This window comes from Spea bombifrons, chromosome 3, assembly GCF_027358695.1.
Source record: "Spea bombifrons isolate aSpeBom1 chromosome 3, aSpeBom1.2.pri, whole genome shotgun sequence".
Classification (NCBI taxonomy): Eukaryota; Metazoa; Chordata; class Amphibia; order Anura; family Pelobatidae; genus Spea; species Spea bombifrons.
Genome location: NC_071089.1, coordinates 80891417 through 80910572, shown reverse-complemented (window position 1 = coordinate 80910572; position 19156 = coordinate 80891417). Strand labels below are relative to the sequence as shown.

The following is a 19156-nucleotide window of genomic DNA, read 5'->3' as shown; positions in this document are numbered from 1 at the left end:
CTAACGTAACACAGCACAGACCCGATATGGGTAAGGCTGCAGAGTGGCAGATTGAACACAGTCCAGTCTGACATCTGAGTCTCCTTCAGGAACATGAAAGCTGAACCTCTGCAGTAGGTTGGAGAAAAAGATGAAAAGTTCTGTCCTGGCCAGCTGTTCCCCCAAGCACCCACGATGCCCTTTAAGATAGAAGACATCCTTATGTCCAAACTCTTAGAAGCACAAGAGAAATGCATTGTCACAAAGTCAAAACCGCTATTATATATCTACTATCTAGGACAAAAAACTCCCTGCTACATTGTGTTTTCTCAAAAGATGATTACAGACACTGGATATAAGTAATTTGCAATTATTTTTGTTGATTGATATAATTTTCCTTAGTTTTGCACAGTAACTAGATAGGATATAACAAATAGTACATGCAATAACAATTTGGACTTACATAAACAAAGGGTGAGGGGGGCACTCCGCTCAAACATGCTTCCAATCACACGTTACACCTCACACTTAGGGCTGGTACATTTTGCCAAGCTTTTTCCTGGATGTTTTGGGTAGAGCCATGGGTTCGGTTTAGTAAAAGGAATGGAAAGAAGAGATTTGAAAAAGAGAAAAAAGAGGCAGGGAAGAACAGAGAGAGAAGAGAGGGAGGGGAGAGCAAGAAAAAAAATGAGGAGAGAAAAGTCAAATTAAGAAACTAAGATAGCTGAAACAAAAGGAGAGAGAAAGGAAAACCCTTTAACTTTCTGAAAGTTAAGATATTTGGGCTCATGGGACTTTCCTCTTTTGTTCTGGGACTGACCAGGTGAAACCTAGACAGGTGATAACCCTACGCACTATACATTATGATTTTTTTAAATGGGGACAGGCGATTATTTGCTGCTCTTCTTTGAGTCTGTCCTCGGTGTCGAAAGGAAAGGAAGTCCCACGACTGCTCGGACCCAAAAGGCTCAACCCAAGGGGGAACCAGTTGGAGGGCGAAGAACTCTTTTGAGACCAACAGGCTTCCTCTTGTGGGGACACAGTGTCCTACCCTGTAACAGCGTCTCCTCTAGTACGCTGAGCGTGACAGTATACATGTATTTCTACCCAACAATTGCTTACCGTTGGATTACCAACAGGCCTATCTATGCTTCTGTAGGTCTTTATAAAAGGCATGTTGGGCAGGGTTGACTAGTGAAAGAGTCCACGTTAAGATGCTGCTTAGGGCCCAAAATTACGTCCTGGAGTCAGTGTAGACTGTGACAAAAGGCTAAAAGTAAACTCTCAAAGCAAGTTGGTTTGCGTTTGTGTTTGACTGTCTGTATGTGACAGATGGAAATGATAATGACAAGTATAGCAGTTTTGTATTTATCATCCTTAATGGATGTGGTAATTATAATTTCTAAAACTAATTAATCTGCACGTATTTTCATGTGTATAATTTCTCTTTATGTTTATTGTTCTCTAAAAATTCATGCAATATTTCAAATGCTAACAACGGTAATAAAAGAAATACAGATCACCTGCAGAGAATGGCAAGAAGGCCTCCTTGGTCACAAATGTCCCGTTTTCATCCAGGAAGTGTTGAGGGTTAAATTCTCGGGGGGTCTTCCATTGCTCGGGGTCATACAGGACAGAAGACAGATTTGGAAGAATGATAGTTCCCTGTGATATTAGCGCATTACATTCAGTGTTCCTGTTTACCGATATTACATTAATTGTAGATCATTTTTCAGATCAGTAAATTCAAGGTCCACAGTTTCTTTGTATTGGAGTAGAAATGTTTTACATCTTACATTCTTTTATCACACTTGTGTCTGTAAATTTTTCTTTGATCCTTGGGACAAAATTACTTTTATTGTTTTTTTCATGTGGGGAAAATTATCCGCATTAACATAAACAAAATGAAATCCCTGCTTTACTGACCACTTACTTAAAATCATTTCTCCTTTGTAAATTTGGGAGCTTTTCCATTTACCAAGTTTAAAAATCATCAAATATTCCCTCGTCTCAGGAAACAAAATGGCTGTCCCTACCTGATTGCAGGCAGAGTATTTAACGAGTTCTAATTCTAAGACGCAGGGAAAGTAAATCAGAGAGTGTTCTGGAATCCTCACCTATGTGAGCAACAGTGAAAATGTTCCATCCCAGTGACCCAAAATACACAGAAAGTACAAGAAAATAACCAATGAATCACTATACATCTTCCTGGGGCTATATACCCAGCAATATTTGGGGAGGGATATACACGCCCCTTGTCGCACCTTATGTAATGTATACAAGATTGCGCATGTGCCATCACCTCACCTCTTTGTAAATGCATGGTCTGAGTAAATATAGTTCAAAATGTCCTGCCTGATAAGCCTTTGGTTCATGCTTCAATGACCTCACCTGGGGTACCTTGAACCTGCCTAGCTTTGTTTCCTTCATGCACTTTCTCACAACTCCAACAGAGACAATGTTACCAAATCGTTGAATTTCATGGATCACGGCATTAGTGTATGGCAATCGCTTCCGGTCTTCATATGCAATCACATGGGAGGGTTCCAGGACAGTATCCAGCTCCAGCTGCACCTTACCTATACAGAGATGTATATATCAGCAATCTGTACAATTTAGGTAAAATATTTCTAAAATCAATAAGCACCTCTCAATGAATAGCTGTACGTATAACAGGTAGATAATGGCTAGCTCCTCTACTCAGGCTTAGCTTCAACATGATCTTTGCTTTAATGTTTGTTTTTTTATACATTTCATTTCTACTTTGGGTTTGTTATGGTTTTCTTAGACTGGAGTCAGACATACCTATTTCAGCAAACTAAGCAGTAACTCATCCACTCATCCACATGGCGATATCGTGAGACACATGGACATGGCATGCATGGTCATTAAGCGAGGCTTCACTAAGTAAATGTTGACTTTAATTCGTGTAACTTTAGACATCACAGTGGCAGTGTTAATCAAAGCACCCACGGAGCAATGGCCCCGTCCTACTATGAAACCACCATCCCTACGCAGCTGGAACTATGCTGCTTTTGAGATGCTTACTGTTCTATCTATGTACATCTATGTCTTGTGTCAATGTATGCCTCATTTTCCCACAGATTATGAAATGGTTTTAAAGATACAAATGTGATGAACCGCATAAAGAAGATTTCTACCCAATTCTCCCTCTCCCATTCCCACACCTCACCCTGAATTTCTGGAAACACCATCATATAGAGAATTGCCCAACGTAAAGTTGTTGTCACTGTTTCCGTGCCAGTCATAAACAAATCTGCCACAAGATGGACCAGGTTTTCTTCATTGTATGTGGAGTTTGGGTCACCTTGAGTCTGGGGCACAGTGTCAAAAAGAGACCAAAAGGTGTTATTATAGTGTAATTTCATCCAAACCTATCTTAAGGTTAATGCTCTGATGACTTTCCAATGTTTGCGAATGAATGGAAACGACAACTTCTGTGAGCTTCGAATAGCACATCATAAAAAGAGTGAGAAGAAGAGCGCATGTGGCTTGATAGCTACTTGTTGGCTACTCCTGATCTAAAGGAAACTAGGTGCCACCTAAGGCAATGGGGTGAAAAATAATCGAAAATAGAATAAGGAATAAGGTTATCTCTATTCACTTCAGTGAGTTAGTGGGCATCTTTGAAAGAGGAAATAAAATACTAGTACTAACTAATTACTTCAATGTTTCATTTTCACAAGTTATTACCATTTAGACATGCAAAGGTCAAACCATTTCTTGCCTCACCTAAGAAAAGGCTGACATAGAGAACATGAACAAAAATCTAATGATTCCTATTTAGGATGAATATAAGGATATATAAATTTAATGAACAAGGTATATCTATCTGCACATATCTATGGAGAGAGTGGCACCTATTGGATTATTCCCTAGGGGTCAAGTTATTCATCATATAGTAAGATGATTGTGATACATACGGTATATATTGCTGCTGATTTATTTGTGGTTTTACTAATTTTCACATAACTACCTTTATATGCTGCATGTTGCTGGAGAGATGTCTTTATTGGCCTTGTTGCTTCAAGCAAACAAGCTTTGTAAACAAAATAACTTCCCTAATGTTTGGATATTACTGAATTATTCTTATTGTTTTATTTATTTATATGATATAAATAATTGTTATTAATAAATTTGCTATGCATATATGTTTATATCACCGCCAAAAACGTAATATATGTATCTGAATGCTATTGATTATTATTACATATTCCATCCACATCAAACCTTAAAACCGACATAGTATAATTAAGAACATTAATAATCACTACAATTCAGTTACAGATACAAACTTGACTCTACCTTGGAGATCTGGGTCAAATAGTAATCTATGACATTCCTCTCTTGGCCTGGTCCTCTAGACCCATTTCTCAGCATTTCATGATGTCCTTGGACCTCACTCTGGATGAACGAACACATAGTGTGGAAATAATGGAACGCCCTTTGGTGGGGTCCTGGAAGGTGACGCATTATGTTGGGGACCAGGTCATAGATCTAGGGACAGAAGAACAAGATTTGAAATCTTAAGAGAGAGAAATTAGAAGAGATTTTTGCAGATAAGATCAAACCGTCCCAACTGGCCTGCCAATCCTATATCAACCTAAACATCTGAGCATCTTACACGAGGGTTTGTTATAGCGAGAAAATAAAAATACATCAGCACTCAATATCTTAGTGTCTTTTGTTTCCCCACAAGTGGTGGACTTTCGATCCTACATAGGGATCTTCTTCAGTCTTGAAAAAGATTTTTATGTAAGCTTGAAACACAGGTAAGTTAACTTGTTTAATGCCGTATTGGATTCATGAAATATGTTCACACATTTTTCCTGTGTTTACCCTTCATAAGGTTAATTAATAGCATCTCAATTGATTTCTGTGGTTTTTACTCAATTGAACTAACCTCGTGGAAGTTATTTAATAAAATAAATAGCTAGCTATAAGTGTAACAACCTAAATTAAGAATTCTGTAACTTGGATATTTTATGGACCATGGCATCAGGTGGAAGATGGTGGAGATAATGCCTGTTCTTTAACATTTACTTTCTCACCCTGGCCCAAAAGGTGCCTGGAGCAGCCACCACAAGTTCTGTTGCTTTGTGCAGCTCCTGGAAAGCTTTGTTCTCCAGAGGAAATCTCTTCCCAAAGACCAACGCCGATATAACATTGGAGACAGAGTGCATGATCCAAGGTGAGGGATCCATGGGGGCTCCTAAACATAGAGCAAGTGACACACAGTAAGATAAAACAGAAATTGAACTCAAGCCTGTCCTTTCTTTAAAATAACCCAGGGAATAAGAGTGGGTCAATTTGCAAATGAAAGCAATAGCATTGTCTGACCCTCTATGTGCTGCAATTAATGCACATGTCGGTCCTTTTGACAAGATGGCACTGATGATATGCGCTGCTTATGACTTCTGTAATTAATTGTAACTAGGATGACTTTTTATGTACAGAATTAGTACATTGCATTTATTTGCTCCTTAAATATATCCACACATAAGTAACCTCTGACTGCAGACATATGGTGACTTGCTTCACCATACTAAATAGCTCATCAGAAGAACCAATGTGCAGCCTGGTGTTTCACCTGCTCAGATTAATGAGGTACTAGCAATATCATTTCTAGTAACGCTGAATACCTGAACCCTTCCCAGAAATAATCATTTAATCTTGAAAAATGTTGTCTCCTTCATATTTTTGGCTGGGGACACCTCATCATCAGTGTTATTATTACCATAGACTATACTAGAGAGTGTGAGTGATGTTTTGTGGAAGCATTATACTTTTATACAGCACAGAAGGAGTACGTGTTCCATACCTTCCTGTGTAGCAAACAGTGTCAGCAAACTTTGCGCCTCTTCCTGTATCCCCATCTCCATGTTCCCCTTCCCCAGGCCCAGGTTCCGAAAGACCACTTGCCCAAAACGTCTTTGCTGTTTCCATGTATGCCCAGATGTCAGAACAATTCCTTGCGGGAACAAACAAAGACAAGCGACACCTTTCTAATGTGTTGTTATTGTTAGAGATATGTTTAATCTTTAGTTATCTTGCAGATTATGCTCTGTGTGAAATCTAATCATTTACCTGGTCTATGAGGTAGGACCCCTAGGGCAGAGATTGATATAAAAAATCCTCACGTGGTAGAAGCAGGGGTGGGCTAGGCCAGAGGGAAATTGTCCCTGGGCTGGTATAACTTGGACACGGAGACAGGAACGTGGCAGGGTTACGGGACCTAGATGTAAAAGTGCAGCTGCTCTCACAGTGTACAGTACCTGCTATTAAATAAAAGGCTCCAAACAAGGTAAAGGGGTGAGGGAGTAAAATAGTGAGGATGCAAGGGACTGAGAGAGTAAGAGAGTGGGGGAGTAAGAGCGTGAGGAGGTAAGGTAGTGATTATGTATATCACTGAGAGTGTGTAAGTGTGTGTTAGAGAGAGTATGTGTGCATACACCTGCTCAACCACCCTGATGTTTATAGAGGCAGCGATGGGCTGCAGATGGGGTTGTAGCCTATGTCTCCAAGTGGTGTTTGCGCTCTTCTCTTCTTCCCATCCTCTGACCCTTGCACATGACCTCACATGAGAATGTCAGAACGCACAGGGCAAAGGAGGGATGATGTCAGAGAATGTCCCTGAGTATATCCATGTCTGAGTGTCTGAGTGTCACTGAGTGTCTGCGGCACTCTGAGAGCATGCATGACAGCAACTAGCAAGAACCCTTGTTCAGCTTCTCCCTGCGCTGCCAGTTCATGGATCCTTCTGATATAGTGATTGATGAAAATGATGCAAGGGGTGAGATTGAGAACCTGACCCAGGCAACATTGGTTGCTCTGTGCCTACAGTCTCTGGAATTGTACAGTCCCCAACTGAGAGATGCAGTCAGCAGCTGGAGGCAAGGACAGATCCTGAGCCTGAAGACGCACCCAGACATATACATCCAGACACTCGCACTAACACACACAGAGACACACGCTGAAGATGTTTTCACTTTGGTAGTAAGCAATATTATGCACCCTGATGCAGTGTGATTTATTTAGCGAAAATATGTACAGGGTATTAATATACAAACATTTTTTATGTTACCATGTTTTAAATTAACAGTACCTTTTTCACCCATTAAATCCATAAAAAGTGGAAACACAGGACGCCCGATGTAGTCCTCATTATGGGAACTGAGAACCTCTTTGACTGCTCTGTATCCATTTAACACAATGACTGGGATATGTCCCAACCAAACAGTGTACACATCCCCGTATACCCGAGACAGCTACAAACAAGAAAACAGATATAAGAAACCACAACCAGTGTTCATTTAACTAGTTATTAAATAACACAGTCACCAGAGTCTCAAACAATATCTAGTCTATTTCAGTTTATTGGAATCCGCCATTTCAATTTAGGACGCCTTTGACATGAGATGCCTTCCTGAGATGTTTATATTTCATTTAAGTGTAAGTTGCACAGGCTTCGGGGGCTTTTCACTTAGCGGCAGGGTTCACATGGTGTAAGGTGCAAAGGGGACAGATGGCTTTGCAGGGTGGTTCACACTTTAAAATTCAGTCAATGATTCCTTGTGTTTATGCTCTCAGTTCTTTATTTCATCGTTATTTATTACTCGCCCATACACCCTCTCTCTCTCGCTGGTCCGTTTTTTTAAACACTGTGTTCACTTAGAAACACTGAATTTGACTGCAGACAAGAACCATTCGACCTATCTACTTTCCCCCCATAATATAAAGACTCAAACCTTAATCAGTCCTCGCTCTTGTCTTCGATTCAGTATAGCCATTTGCCTTTTCTGTGCATGTTTAAATTCCCTCGAAATAGTAGCCTCTAGCACTTCTCATTGTGATGCAACCGTAGGAGTTCACACCGAGCATGATGCATCTTAATACTTCATGCCGGATTTCTCACCATCCTGAGCAGCCATTACAATTGAGAACAATGAGCACTATCAGATCTGCCAATTATTGAAAGGGTAGCAACATTTAATCCTTCATTTTAATTAGTTTTATGATACCACAATATAAACTGCATTGCCTTCCAGTAAACACAGTCATGGTCTTCTAAAGGTTCATGCTTGGATATACATTCTGCATCACAGAGCATTTCTGCGGGTTGGTGGCATTAAAAACTCTCACCTGAATAAATGTGTCATGGTGAAGCTGAAATCTGAGTGTCCATAAGTTTCCCAAAACTGGGATAGTTGGTGGTCCTGGAGGATAGGCATCATCCGCTCCATGATTTCTCCAATAGCCCCAAACCATGAGACACAGGAGTACAATTATCAGCAACTCATTGACCATCCTGCAAGAGGAGTCTTTCACAAGTAAAAGCAATTTGTATCTTCTGGGCTCTACTGATTTTCATTAGTCATGTAAATAGATTTGCATGTCTCCCAACATCATCATAAATCTTTCTGTTCTCTCAGGGTACTGCTGCAATCTGCTCGATCTCTCTGGCGGATAACCATATTTTGTGAATTTGTGGATTAAACACAATTAAAACGGATTTGAAAATTGGGTCAAGCACATCAACCACTGGAAATTAGTCAGAAAGTAAAATCAGCTAAAACATGGATCAACATAATACACAAAATCATCTTCAAGAAGTGCATGAGCTCTGTCTTTTGGAACTATGGAGTATACTAAAAAACATCATTCAAGCCTGACACTCAGAAATTCTATTTCACCCAACATAAGCAGTCTTTTTAGTTGGTTAAGCATTCAATGGTTCCACAATGCCCACGTGGGAGCAGGACACAGAACACAACTATTGACAAATTTAAGATCCTCAGGAAAAGAAATATTGTAAGCTTTTTTCTGACTGCAGTTTGATCTTTGGAATTGTAATCCGATTACATTCCCTTAACAGTCCACTGCATGCATTTATCTGGGCTGCCGTTTGATTAGCAGAGCTTTGCCCTTGTCCACATTAGCATCAACATTTTGCTGATAAAGTAATTCACCCCAAAAAAGTAGGACATAAAAGTATTCCAACACTCAAATAATATTAAAACATCAAAGCAGGGCCTATATAAATGCATTATTATATTTAGTATTTTTATGTGAGAGATGGGGCATTTTCTGTATAAAACAGACTTTATGTAGGCAGCTGAAGGGACTCTAAATGAAGCAGAAGTCGCTAATGCCAACAGATCAGAGAGCCTTAGGGACATGGAGACCCTGAAGGTGGAGGCATAAGCCCACCAGATGTTGCCAGCAAAGCTCTTTTCTGCTGGCTTGGCTCTTTTAATACAATCTTTTTCAACCATTCATAAGCCAGTTCCTAATAACATTCACATGAAACCTCTTACTTGTTTTCACCAGATTATATTAAAAGAACATTCACCAGCTCTGCTAAACACCAGATTCCATGCAAAATAAGAATATCCGTCAGCCAATTTGTTTTATCCTCAAGTTATTGAAATGACTTCATGTGTTACGCTTTCATCATTCATTGATAAACAATACATATCGATTGCGTATGCTGAATATTTTGCCCACAGAAGAGAGAACGCTGAAAAAAATGATACGTGTTTGCAAAATTTTCAGAGATCACCTAAGGGCCACGGATTTGTAGTAACTCTTTCTACTTGATGCAACTGATGCACTGGTGCTTTTTTAGATGGTTAAATATTTTTATATAAAGGGAAGGTACTAATCCTACAACTGCATAACTTCTGTGTCATTTTCATGCATCTTCCCCATTTAGGTAGCTCTACACAAACCTACTCAATGAGCCAGAGATGGCCCAGTGAAAGGTTGACACACGCACAATAATATTCATTAGACTAGGTATCAGATCTTGGGACCCAACACTTTTTTAAACCCAACTTTCTTGATGGTATTTTGTACCTGGAGTTTTTTTTTTTTTTTTTGCATTTTTACCATGTTTTTCATTTTTAGTATATCCACACAAGTTACATTTTTTTTAAGGACAGATATGACACCACTTTTATCAGCATTTAGAACATTTTGTATGAATAAAAAAACTTTATGACCAGAAGTCTGCGGCCACCTTACCATCATGCAAATATGAGCTCGTTGGACCTAAAAGAGTTGCCCCCTTAGCAGCTTTAACAGCTTCCATTCTTCTTCTGGGAAGGATTTCCACAAGATCTTGGAGAGTTTCTGTGGGAATTTTTGCCCCATTCATCCAGTAGAGAATTTGCGAGGTCAGGTAGGGATGTTACACGAGAAGGCCTGGCTAACAATTGGCATTTCAATTCATCGCAAAGGTGTGCAATGTGGTTAAGGTCAGTCAAGTTCTCCCACACCAAACTTGTGAAACCATGTCTTTAGGGACCTTGCTTTGTGCACAAGGACAGTCATGCTGGAATAGAAACGGACCTTCCCCAAACTGGTGCCACAAAGTTGGAAGCATACAATTGTCTAAAATATTGTTAATGCTATAGCATGCAAAATTACCCTTCATTGAAACTAAGGGGCCTAACCCAAACCCTAAAAAAATCAGTCTCAGACCTCTTCCACTAAACTTTACAGTAGGCATTATGCATTCCTGTAGGTAGCATTCTCCTGGCATCTGCTTAAGCCAAATTTGTTCGTCAGACTTCCAGCTTTACACCACTCCGGTATATGCTTGCAGGGAGGTGGCCCGGGGTGCGATACCTCTACACCGCTATATCATTGGCATTGTGATCTATGGCTTGTGTGCAGCTGCTCGGCTATGGAAACCCATTTTATGAAGCCACTAAAACCCAGAGCTTGTGCTGATGTTGATTCCAGAGGCAGTCAAGATATCAGTAGCAAAGTATCATAAAAATATATGTTTTTATTTTTTTTACTTGTATGCCCTGCATACCAGTAGCGATCATTTTTATAGTGTGCCAGCCACCTGATCTAACTATAGATAAGAAAATATATTTCTCAGACAAGAATAACATGGTTTAAATATAAAGATGTATTGATCCCAAAACGTTTAGAAGAAATGTTCTGCAACTGGTAGTCAGGGGTTTTCCCACAACCATAATAATACATTTACGATGTCTCTATAACTATAAGCAGGAGTTTTGAGAAATATGTTATCTACAATGAAAGACTGAATTGCACTATTTACAACAGCTCAACCATATCCACAGTGACACACACACTACGAACAAAATAATATTCAGTGACTTTTTTGTGTGTTCTGCACTTCTAAATGTACAGCTGCGCAATACAGAATTCCGACACACGAGAATATGCCACTCCATGCAGCTCGCACCAAGCCGATGGAGGGGTTTGCACGGGAGATCAGGCTGTCAACTGAAAAACTGCTATCCCCGCTGTCTGAGAGCAATACAAAAAGAAGTAAAAAAGTATATATAAAACCTTTATATATATATTTAAATACAAATTCTAAATTTACAGGCTTGACATGTAATCTCATTTTATATAATCCATTAGTAACCAATCAGTTTCATGGTTTACAGATTTTTATCCATGAATTGGTTTGAACTTAGGAGTTATTTAAGAGGTCACTGATTAAAGTAGGAAGACACAAGGCGTACTAATTTGTGTATTGTGCACAGATCTTACTAGCTCACTTGTTAATCTCTCTCTGCATAGTACTTTGCATTTACCAATACGGCACCAAAATAAAACAGATATCACCTAACAAGTTAATTTTCGGTTCTAGTCTTTTAAAATAAGGCATCATAGAAATTGCAATGGCTTATTTATACATCAGTAACATGAAATAACTGGTAAGGGGAATGAGCACTTTAGACTGTATATTGAGCATAAAGTCTCATACAAATGTACAGTCCTCCATTTGAGTGTCTGCTACCCTCTGCTGGCTTAATACAAGAAGCGCAGACAAACACTGATTTTGCAAAAATACATAATTTACTTTATTTCATAGAAATTATACTAACATGTTGCAAATGTACAAATGTCACAAACCCACATAAATATGCGTGACAACTCACATATATGCATAGAATTCAGTTATTCGGCTGTACAGAGGATAGATAGCACCAATACAGGCAAGGTGAACATATATTTAGTTTCCTACTTCATCACAGTTACAACACAGACCTGTAAGGAAAAAAAAAAAAGCATTGTTAATGCACATGTACCATTCTACCCATATGCAAAATTGTTTTCAAGTTCCCTGTCCCAGTCTAATAAGTGACATTGTAATTCTGCAAGTGACAACAACTTGGGAAGACACCCAATGATGAGCTATCGTATAGAAAAACCCATTATTACAGAAAAGAGGGAAAAAAATGTGAAAAATATTTAAAACATACGACCGGGTGTAAATTCATATGATACATAATGTACATACAATCCATAGAACATTATTTCACCTCTTTCAGGATTGGTCCCAGTGTTTCTTGGCTCTGAATTGGTTTCCTGTTAAGACAAATATAAATAAATGAATGTGGGGCTTTAGCCACTTGTTGTATGGGTAGACCCCTGATATTTAGTATTGCCTGGTTACCTGTCGATCTTTGTAGAGATGGTCACAGTGAAGCCAGATTCCTGGTCTGGTAGATATGTGGAAGGCACAAGAATGTACTGCCCAGGGGTTAGGGCATAGGACTGGGACACTTCCAGAGAGTGACAGTGAGGTACACAACTTGCACATGGCTTCCCAGAAAGTAGGGACACATGCTTATCATTTGGGACCTGAAATACCAGAGAAGAAACACGTATAACCAGTGAGACAAAATTATTAAAAAAATACATATTTACTCCATTTAAAGACAGTAGGTTTTAATAACATCTAAATAATAAGTTACCAATAATTAATATTCATATAGATAATATCCCTTTGTTAGTAATAGTCTGCACAACATTTCTCTGCTGCTGTAAACTGATTTACTTGCTCTTCATCAACCCTACAAGCCACAAAATGTTTACATATCCACGAACGCTACATCAAGCCAGGATCTAAACATCTGTACTCTGTGTCCTGATGTTTACTTTTCTAAAATCCTGCCTATTCCATCTATTTGGAAATGGTAACCACCCGTTTGAACCCAATCTTATCTCTTCTGTGATCATTAACTAATTTTTGTAACTAGAAGATTTACCAGCAAACCTATTTTTCACATCCCCCAAAAGACTCACCTTGTACACATGGAACCCAATTGCGAGGCATTTATCCTCCTGACAATGCTGCTGCAGAGTCACTCTCACTACCCGGCATCCACTTGGTACATTGAAAGGAAGAGATGGATTCAGATGGTAAGAAGGAAAGTTCCTGCTGCCACCAGAACTCTTACCCTTCTTCCACTCCCCCTGTATTTTTAAGATATCCCAGTTCCCTTGGGTCACATCTTCACGGACTGGAACCACAGGATGTGCAGGAACCATCTCACTACATTATGAAAAGAAAAGGCCATTAGTGATAGTGGGTACTTCATATGAATAAAATAGATTCTAAAAGCAATAACAGTATGAGAAGCAGCAACTTGTATACCTGGTAAGACAGATCCCAGTGAGACATAACCCCAGTCTCACTGCTGCAAAACTGGGGGCAAGTTGCCTTACTGGACAATGTGGCTCTACACGGTGGCAGTTCTCAATGGGCCAATTACTGGGGAGGTCTCCCCTACCAGATCATTTACACTATAGGATTGTGCCTAGTATGAGCCATAGTAAGCAGTATCAAGCACCATGTACCCTAGAGATACAGGGTAGCGGGCATATGATGTTATACCCTGGCACCCAGCAGTAGCGACTAGGGGCTACTCCGAGTACCACTGTTTTACAATATCCCTAAATCTACTAACACTATACTTTAGTGGACAATTAATTCTTCTATCCAGCTACAGTGACTAACAAGTTCCTTACCTGGCAAATTGCCTGGGGACGGGCGTTCAGGAATCAGAGGGAGGTTTTTGGAGTAATTTTTTACCTGAGAGTGACCTGACCAGTAGACACGACCCGCAATAGAAAGTTTCCCTCTGTATCTCTGAGGAAAGTGCTAGGAACGAGAAGGTGATATCCTGGCGACAAGTCACAGTGCAGGTGAAACTGCCGATCATATGAATGAGAAGAGGTCCCAACCACTGGAGGGGATAAGAGGGTTTTTTTCAGATTAAACTTTCGTTTCTCTACCTGGGAAAAGAGCAGACAGTTAAGTAAAGGCCAGAGCTGCTCCAGAAGTTATACAAGAGAGTTGACAACAAAACAAAGCTACAATTTTGAAGGCCTGCAGACAAAGTAAAGCACTATTAAAGTGGTAACAAAATGCCAACGTTAAACAAGATTGGGATGCAAATCGTTAGAATTAACCTCTTTAGTATGGTGAGGACCACAATTTGTACTATACATTTGTTAAACCATGATTCTCCCTTTCTATATTTCATGAACCCGCACAAATTATAATTTTGTAATTGTGTTCTGAAGAAGTAGGCCTTCTTTGAAAATCATAGACATACATAAAACATAATTATTAGTCATAATAGATAAAGGAAAACTATACTAAAATGAACGAAAATAATTTTCTGTGATTTTGCTTAAAGAAAAACAAAAAACTTAATTGTTATGTTCAAAAGGGCCACATCCATGCATTACATATTACAGTTGATCACTGAGGTTTGGGGTTAATTATTTATTTTTAATTTATAGTGCTAGGGCTAAGGGGCAGTTTTTAAAACTAAAAAATATTATTATACTGTGAAATAAGGGGAGAGTCCAGGCTGTCAACAGGGGACATCTCCCTCTGCAACAAAGTCATGAAGTACTAATACATCGTGATAGGCTTTTTGGCATAGGTTTTGAGGCCATATCGATACATCCTAAGGGGACTGAAAGGGTTAAAGCAAGTGGGCAACGATAAAACCCCTTTGGAAAACAAAGCTCTTAGTTACCTTCCAGACATGGAGTCCCACAGCATGGAGAGTATCTTTGTTTGGCTCGGTTTCTTTCTGTGGAACACCACCGATTTTAGGAATTGCTTGTGAAACATGATGTGGCCTTTGCATCAGCACCAGATACACCTCACTATGTTCTCTCACCCGCAGCCAAAATTTGGGGTTATTGGAAAAGCTGGCATTGTTACGGGATCCACCAGCACTCTGACCCTTAACCCAAGAACCATACATTTGCTGGGTGTAGATCAGAGGGAAATCTGTGAAGAATTAAAAAAATAGCTAGTTAGCCTTTCTTTTTACTAATAAACTGGTCTGCTGTGGTTACTTAACATACAGGACATGTCTGGTCAGATAACAAATCATAGGAGGAAATCATATTTACCACAAACCACCAAAAAATGACTTTGCAAAAGCAGTGTAAAACCCAATCTAGACACTCAAAGGCGTTCAATATTCCTTGCACTAACCTGTCCAAATACTAAGAACGTAACCGTCTTCACTGACAGGGAACCCAACTGTGACTTCATTAAATTCCTGCATAAATTCAGTTTTTTCCACCCAAAATTCCCCTTCTTGTATCTGAGACTGGAGTTGGGAACTGACTTCAGGGCATATCACACACCATCCTTCACCACTGTAAATAAAATATAATAAATTAAAAAATAAGAGCCTGGACAAAGAGACACTCATTACATAATCTCTCTCTAAGTACATAGCTTCTTAAAACTGTTGAATTTATATTTCTTGCCAGGAGCACTTGTCATGTGACACAAAGCCCTTTCTTGCCATGAACTAAACATTTGTGTTCTATGTGTGATCAAATCATAGAAACAGAAAGTGATGGCAGATAAGAACCACTTGGCCCATCCAGTCTGTCCAACCTCTGAATACTTTCCTTAATATCTGGCCTTACCCTATATCTAGCTTAGCCTTATGTCTATATGTTAAGATCCTTTAACCTGTCCTGGTATGTTTTATCCTGTAAGCCATTTTAGTAGCCCTTCTCTGAATTTTCTCCCACATATCTATATCCTTCTGGATGTGCACCAAGACAGCTGGATCCTCACCATCTAAATCTATCCACCTTCAGAGGAATGAATAAAAATGACAGGTATGAAGTGTTATATACTAGAGAGTGCAATAAAAAAAGGGACAGTTTAATGTGTCTGACAGCCTTGCCAAAAAATAACGCACATTAAAAGTACTTTATGAAAAAAGAGGCGTGTGGGCCACCATAATTTAAAGGGACCTCTCATCTTTCTTATACCTTAAAGCCCATGTGAGGCTGGAGTGTCCCTTTAACATTTTATTTAAGTGGAACAGCACAATATATCTTAATCCATATAATATAAAATGTGCAGGAAAATGCTCCGATTGAAAAATCTTTTCTCTGTTACTTTTTCCTGCAAGCCATATAGCAAGCGATGGGGAAAGGGGAAAAAGTTGCTGTCTTAGGTAGAACATCAGTGGAGCAAAACATCAGACCATGGAGGAGACGTTGCACTGAAACATCTCATAAAAGTAACACATTTGTTTTCTATGATTTTAGTGAAGTATTTTAATATGTATTCTTTGATGAGGAGGTTACTTGGGACGCTAGACAGTCTTTTTCATACGACAATATAAGCAATTGGATTTGTTATCAACATAATTCAAAGAAGCCACAAACCTTTTGCCCCAGTATCCACCCCATGTGCTTCTCCCCCAAGGGTTGTGAACACGAAGCATCAAGAGTTTCTGACTTCCATTTGTTACAACCCATTTGATATCTGTGATTGTGAAAGCATGGAATTCACCCAACTCTGCAGCTCCTGTGCAAAAAGAGAGAAGGATGTTATATGAAAGTGGCACAGAACATGCCTGATGCGCTTAATAAAATGTGTGTAATAAACATAAGCTAATGGGAGATATGTACCGGAGGAAAAAAACAGCTGAGAAACACATTAAGAAAGACTTAATAAGAATGGTGGAGGCAGCAAAGTAGGGCCAGCTAAGGAGAACAAGATGAAGCTGCAAATTAAGAAAAGCAGAGCAAGGTTAACACCACATGAAGAAGTAAGGTGTAATGAGGGCTAGGAGAAAGAGTTCATGCATCTACTGTAAATTCCCTATTAACCTTCTCTGCAGTGGAGTACAGAACAGCTCAGTGAACATGTATCTTTCAGCTCAAGCATCCTGTTGAACATCTGTTCCTGGTTACTGTCCTCTCCCACTCCTAAAGGCCACCTTTCAACCAGTCCTCCTGTCAAATCCACCAAGGCATCTGCCACCTGCCCTGCCCAAAGAGCCTCATAGCAGCCATGTAGTCTGAGAACAAAGAATAAAAAGACAAAGCTATGAGAAATGGATGGTTTGTTTCACACAGAAATACAAAACATTTTGTCAAATGTGTGACAATTCTTCAAGTAGGATTTGTAACTACAACAGAAGCACACTATCATGGCTCTCACATTAGAACAGGCAGATCTGTGGGACACTCTGAGGCACACAATGATTGGACTGCACTAAGAAGCAGAAAGCCTGAATACCTGAGGTGTTAGCGTGACAGAAATCTTTAGATCTGGACCAAGATCAAGCACACACCTGTTACAAGCATCTTATTACAAAGAGCTGATCAGTGCTTTAGCTTTGTACATTAAAGGCGTAGGACACCAAGGAATATCATTAGTAAACAACCAAAAGGTGTACAGAATGACCCAAATGTGACAATTATGCACATACTTGGCATATGCCTTCTCAAGCAGAGGTAGCCAAAATGAATCCTGGTCATGGCAATGAGAGAAGCATAGCTTGTGTCCCAGACATGGTAATCTGTCATCAATGGTCACTTCCACCCAACGCCCAAAATGCCAAAACCGGCAAGTAAACTGGCCCAAGTACCGAGGATCAGTCCAAATCGGCTGACTAATAGGAAATACCTAAATGAGGAGAATAAAATGATTGTGAATAAAGGAGGGATTTACATACAGAGTGAGCTGGAAACTGAAGCAACAGTAAAAAAAAAAAAAAAAAAAAAAAGATTACTTTTAATTACAGAATTCTTCAACACGTTGAGATTATAACATTTAGTTGCACTATTAGATTTTTTCTATTGATTGGAAGCAGTTTGGATCTTACAAAGCATGCAAGTTCATTGTTACCTGATTGAGAAGTCTTTCATGTTTTTGCAGTGCTGAGCAGGCGCATATAAACCAGCAGTCACCCAGAATCCCCTGTTTACCCAAACCATCTCTTGGATTTTCTGGAAATAATCGTGGGGAAGTACAGATTTCCTGCAACCAGTTTCAAATACAAAAAAAAATATATAATATTTTTCAATAAAAATGTTATCCACGTTATATTAAGATCCAACAAATTATTTGATGTCCTCACCTGTGGTCTCAGCCATGTAATGCTGTCGCAGAGAGACGAGAGTGGAGTGCCACGGCCACGCACCAGAGAGGAAACACTGGCAGGAAACGCAGAGTCCACAAACAATTTAGAAGACATGGGCCGCATGACACCTGGAAGATTATATTGGGGATTCATCATCGTGTTGGTGAGCAAATACACCAGCAAACACCAGTATGCCTGTAAACACATAACCCATAGCCAGTAAAGGCAAGGTGGGGGGTTTTGGCCACCTTTATCATACAGAAATGAGGCAAACCGAGGTGTAAAATATTACATTCGGGGGCCAAACAATATGGCTGCTGTACCAATTTACCCATCTTTAGTATAGCGTGTGCACAATTATCACACAGTATGGTGCGTTATAATATCATTTACACAGTTTGGTACTCGGGGGCTTACAGGGCCATTTGAAAACCTTACTCGAAGCTCTATGTAGCGTCACCGAGGTTAGGGTGCAACCGGGTACCTAAATATGAAGTGTCACCCCCACTGTCAGGATGCAGAAAACAACACCGGCTCTACTAACAGCGGCGCATCCCACAGCATCCCCAAAGCCACCAAATCACAGCTTTTCTCACAGAATTAACAGGGAAGACGGGAAATGAAATCGGCTCTGTGATTGGGCGTTAAAGCGAAGCCCGTGGTTGGCTACGGTGTAAAAGCGGGCACGACTACGCGCATGCAGATATTTAATTAACCCAATCGCTGCAAAGAGGTTTTTTGAGTTAGTCGAGCACGGATTCTAGAATCGTCCGGTTGTTTTCCGTAGCATCGCTGTTTAGCGGCCTATGATTTATATCGGTAGTTTAAATCATATAGATAAAATATATGTCGATTATCCGTTGCCTTCTTACATTTCTAATGTCTTATTTATCGTCTTGCCTGGCTGGCCAGGGACATTTCCCCGATTTAGACCTCTGTCCTTATGC

At 39.7% G+C, this 19156-nt stretch overlaps 2 protein-coding genes across 2 annotated transcripts; both read right to left on the bottom strand.

The window, feature by feature from the left end:
* Window positions 1–8307, bottom strand: LOC128484046 (cytochrome P450 2J2-like). The gene is made up of 9 exons (XM_053460364.1): window positions 8143–8307; window positions 7106–7268; window positions 5822–5971; window positions 5052–5212; window positions 4306–4497; window positions 3173–3314; window positions 2371–2558; window positions 1503–1644; window positions 1–179 (listed from the first exon to the last, which is right to left on the bottom strand). Exons 1-9 carry the CDS (start codon window positions 8305–8307, stop codon window positions 1–3), a joined length of 1482 nt encoding a protein of 493 aa, XP_053316339.1.
* Window positions 8308–11831: 3524 nt separating this feature from the next.
* On the bottom strand, window positions 11832–18371 carry CAPN10 (calpain 10). Its single transcript, XM_053459435.1, has 12 exons — window positions 18207–18371; window positions 17975–18106; window positions 17556–17752; window positions 16951–17141; window positions 16504–16645; window positions 15302–15468; window positions 14832–15091; window positions 13874–14076; window positions 13084–13333; window positions 12452–12639; window positions 12318–12363; window positions 11832–12042 (listed from the first exon to the last, which is right to left on the bottom strand). The coding sequence occupies exons 1-12, from the start codon at window positions 18363–18365 to the stop codon at window positions 12016–12018; spliced, it is 1962 nt and encodes a 653-aa protein (XP_053315410.1). The 5' UTR covers window positions 18366–18371; the 3' UTR covers window positions 11832–12015.
* Window positions 18372–19156: the final 785 nt, after the last annotated feature.

What these genes read in the sequence shown, in the direction of transcription:
- CAPN10 (XM_053459435.1), bottom strand. Translation starts at nt 18,365, where the DNA reads ATGATGAATCCCCAATATAATCTTCCAGGTGTCATGCGGCCCATGTCT. An exon ending in ATGAAAGACTTCTCAATCAG is followed by an intron (nt 17,753 to 17,974) that starts GTAACAATGAAC and finishes CTCCTCATTTAG; the next exon opens with GTATTTCCTATTAGTCAGCC. An exon ending in TGTACTCCACTGCAGAGAAG is followed by an intron (nt 16,646 to 16,950) that starts GTTAATAGGGAA and finishes CTTTTTGCACAG; the next exon opens with GAGCTGCAGAGTTGGGTGAA.
- LOC128484046 (XM_053460364.1), bottom strand. Translation starts at nt 8,307, where the DNA reads ATGGTCAATGAGTTGCTGATAATTGTACTCCTGTGTCTCATGGTTTGG. An exon ending in GGATTTAATGGGTGAAAAAG is followed by an intron (nt 5,972 to 7,105) that starts GTACTGTTAATT and finishes TGTTCCCGCAAG; the next exon opens with GAATTGTTCTGACATCTGGG. An exon ending in ATTTGACCCAGATCTCCAAG is followed by an intron (nt 3,315 to 4,305) that starts GTAGAGTCAAGT and finishes ACTGTGCCCCAG; the next exon opens with ACTCAAGGTGACCCAAACTC.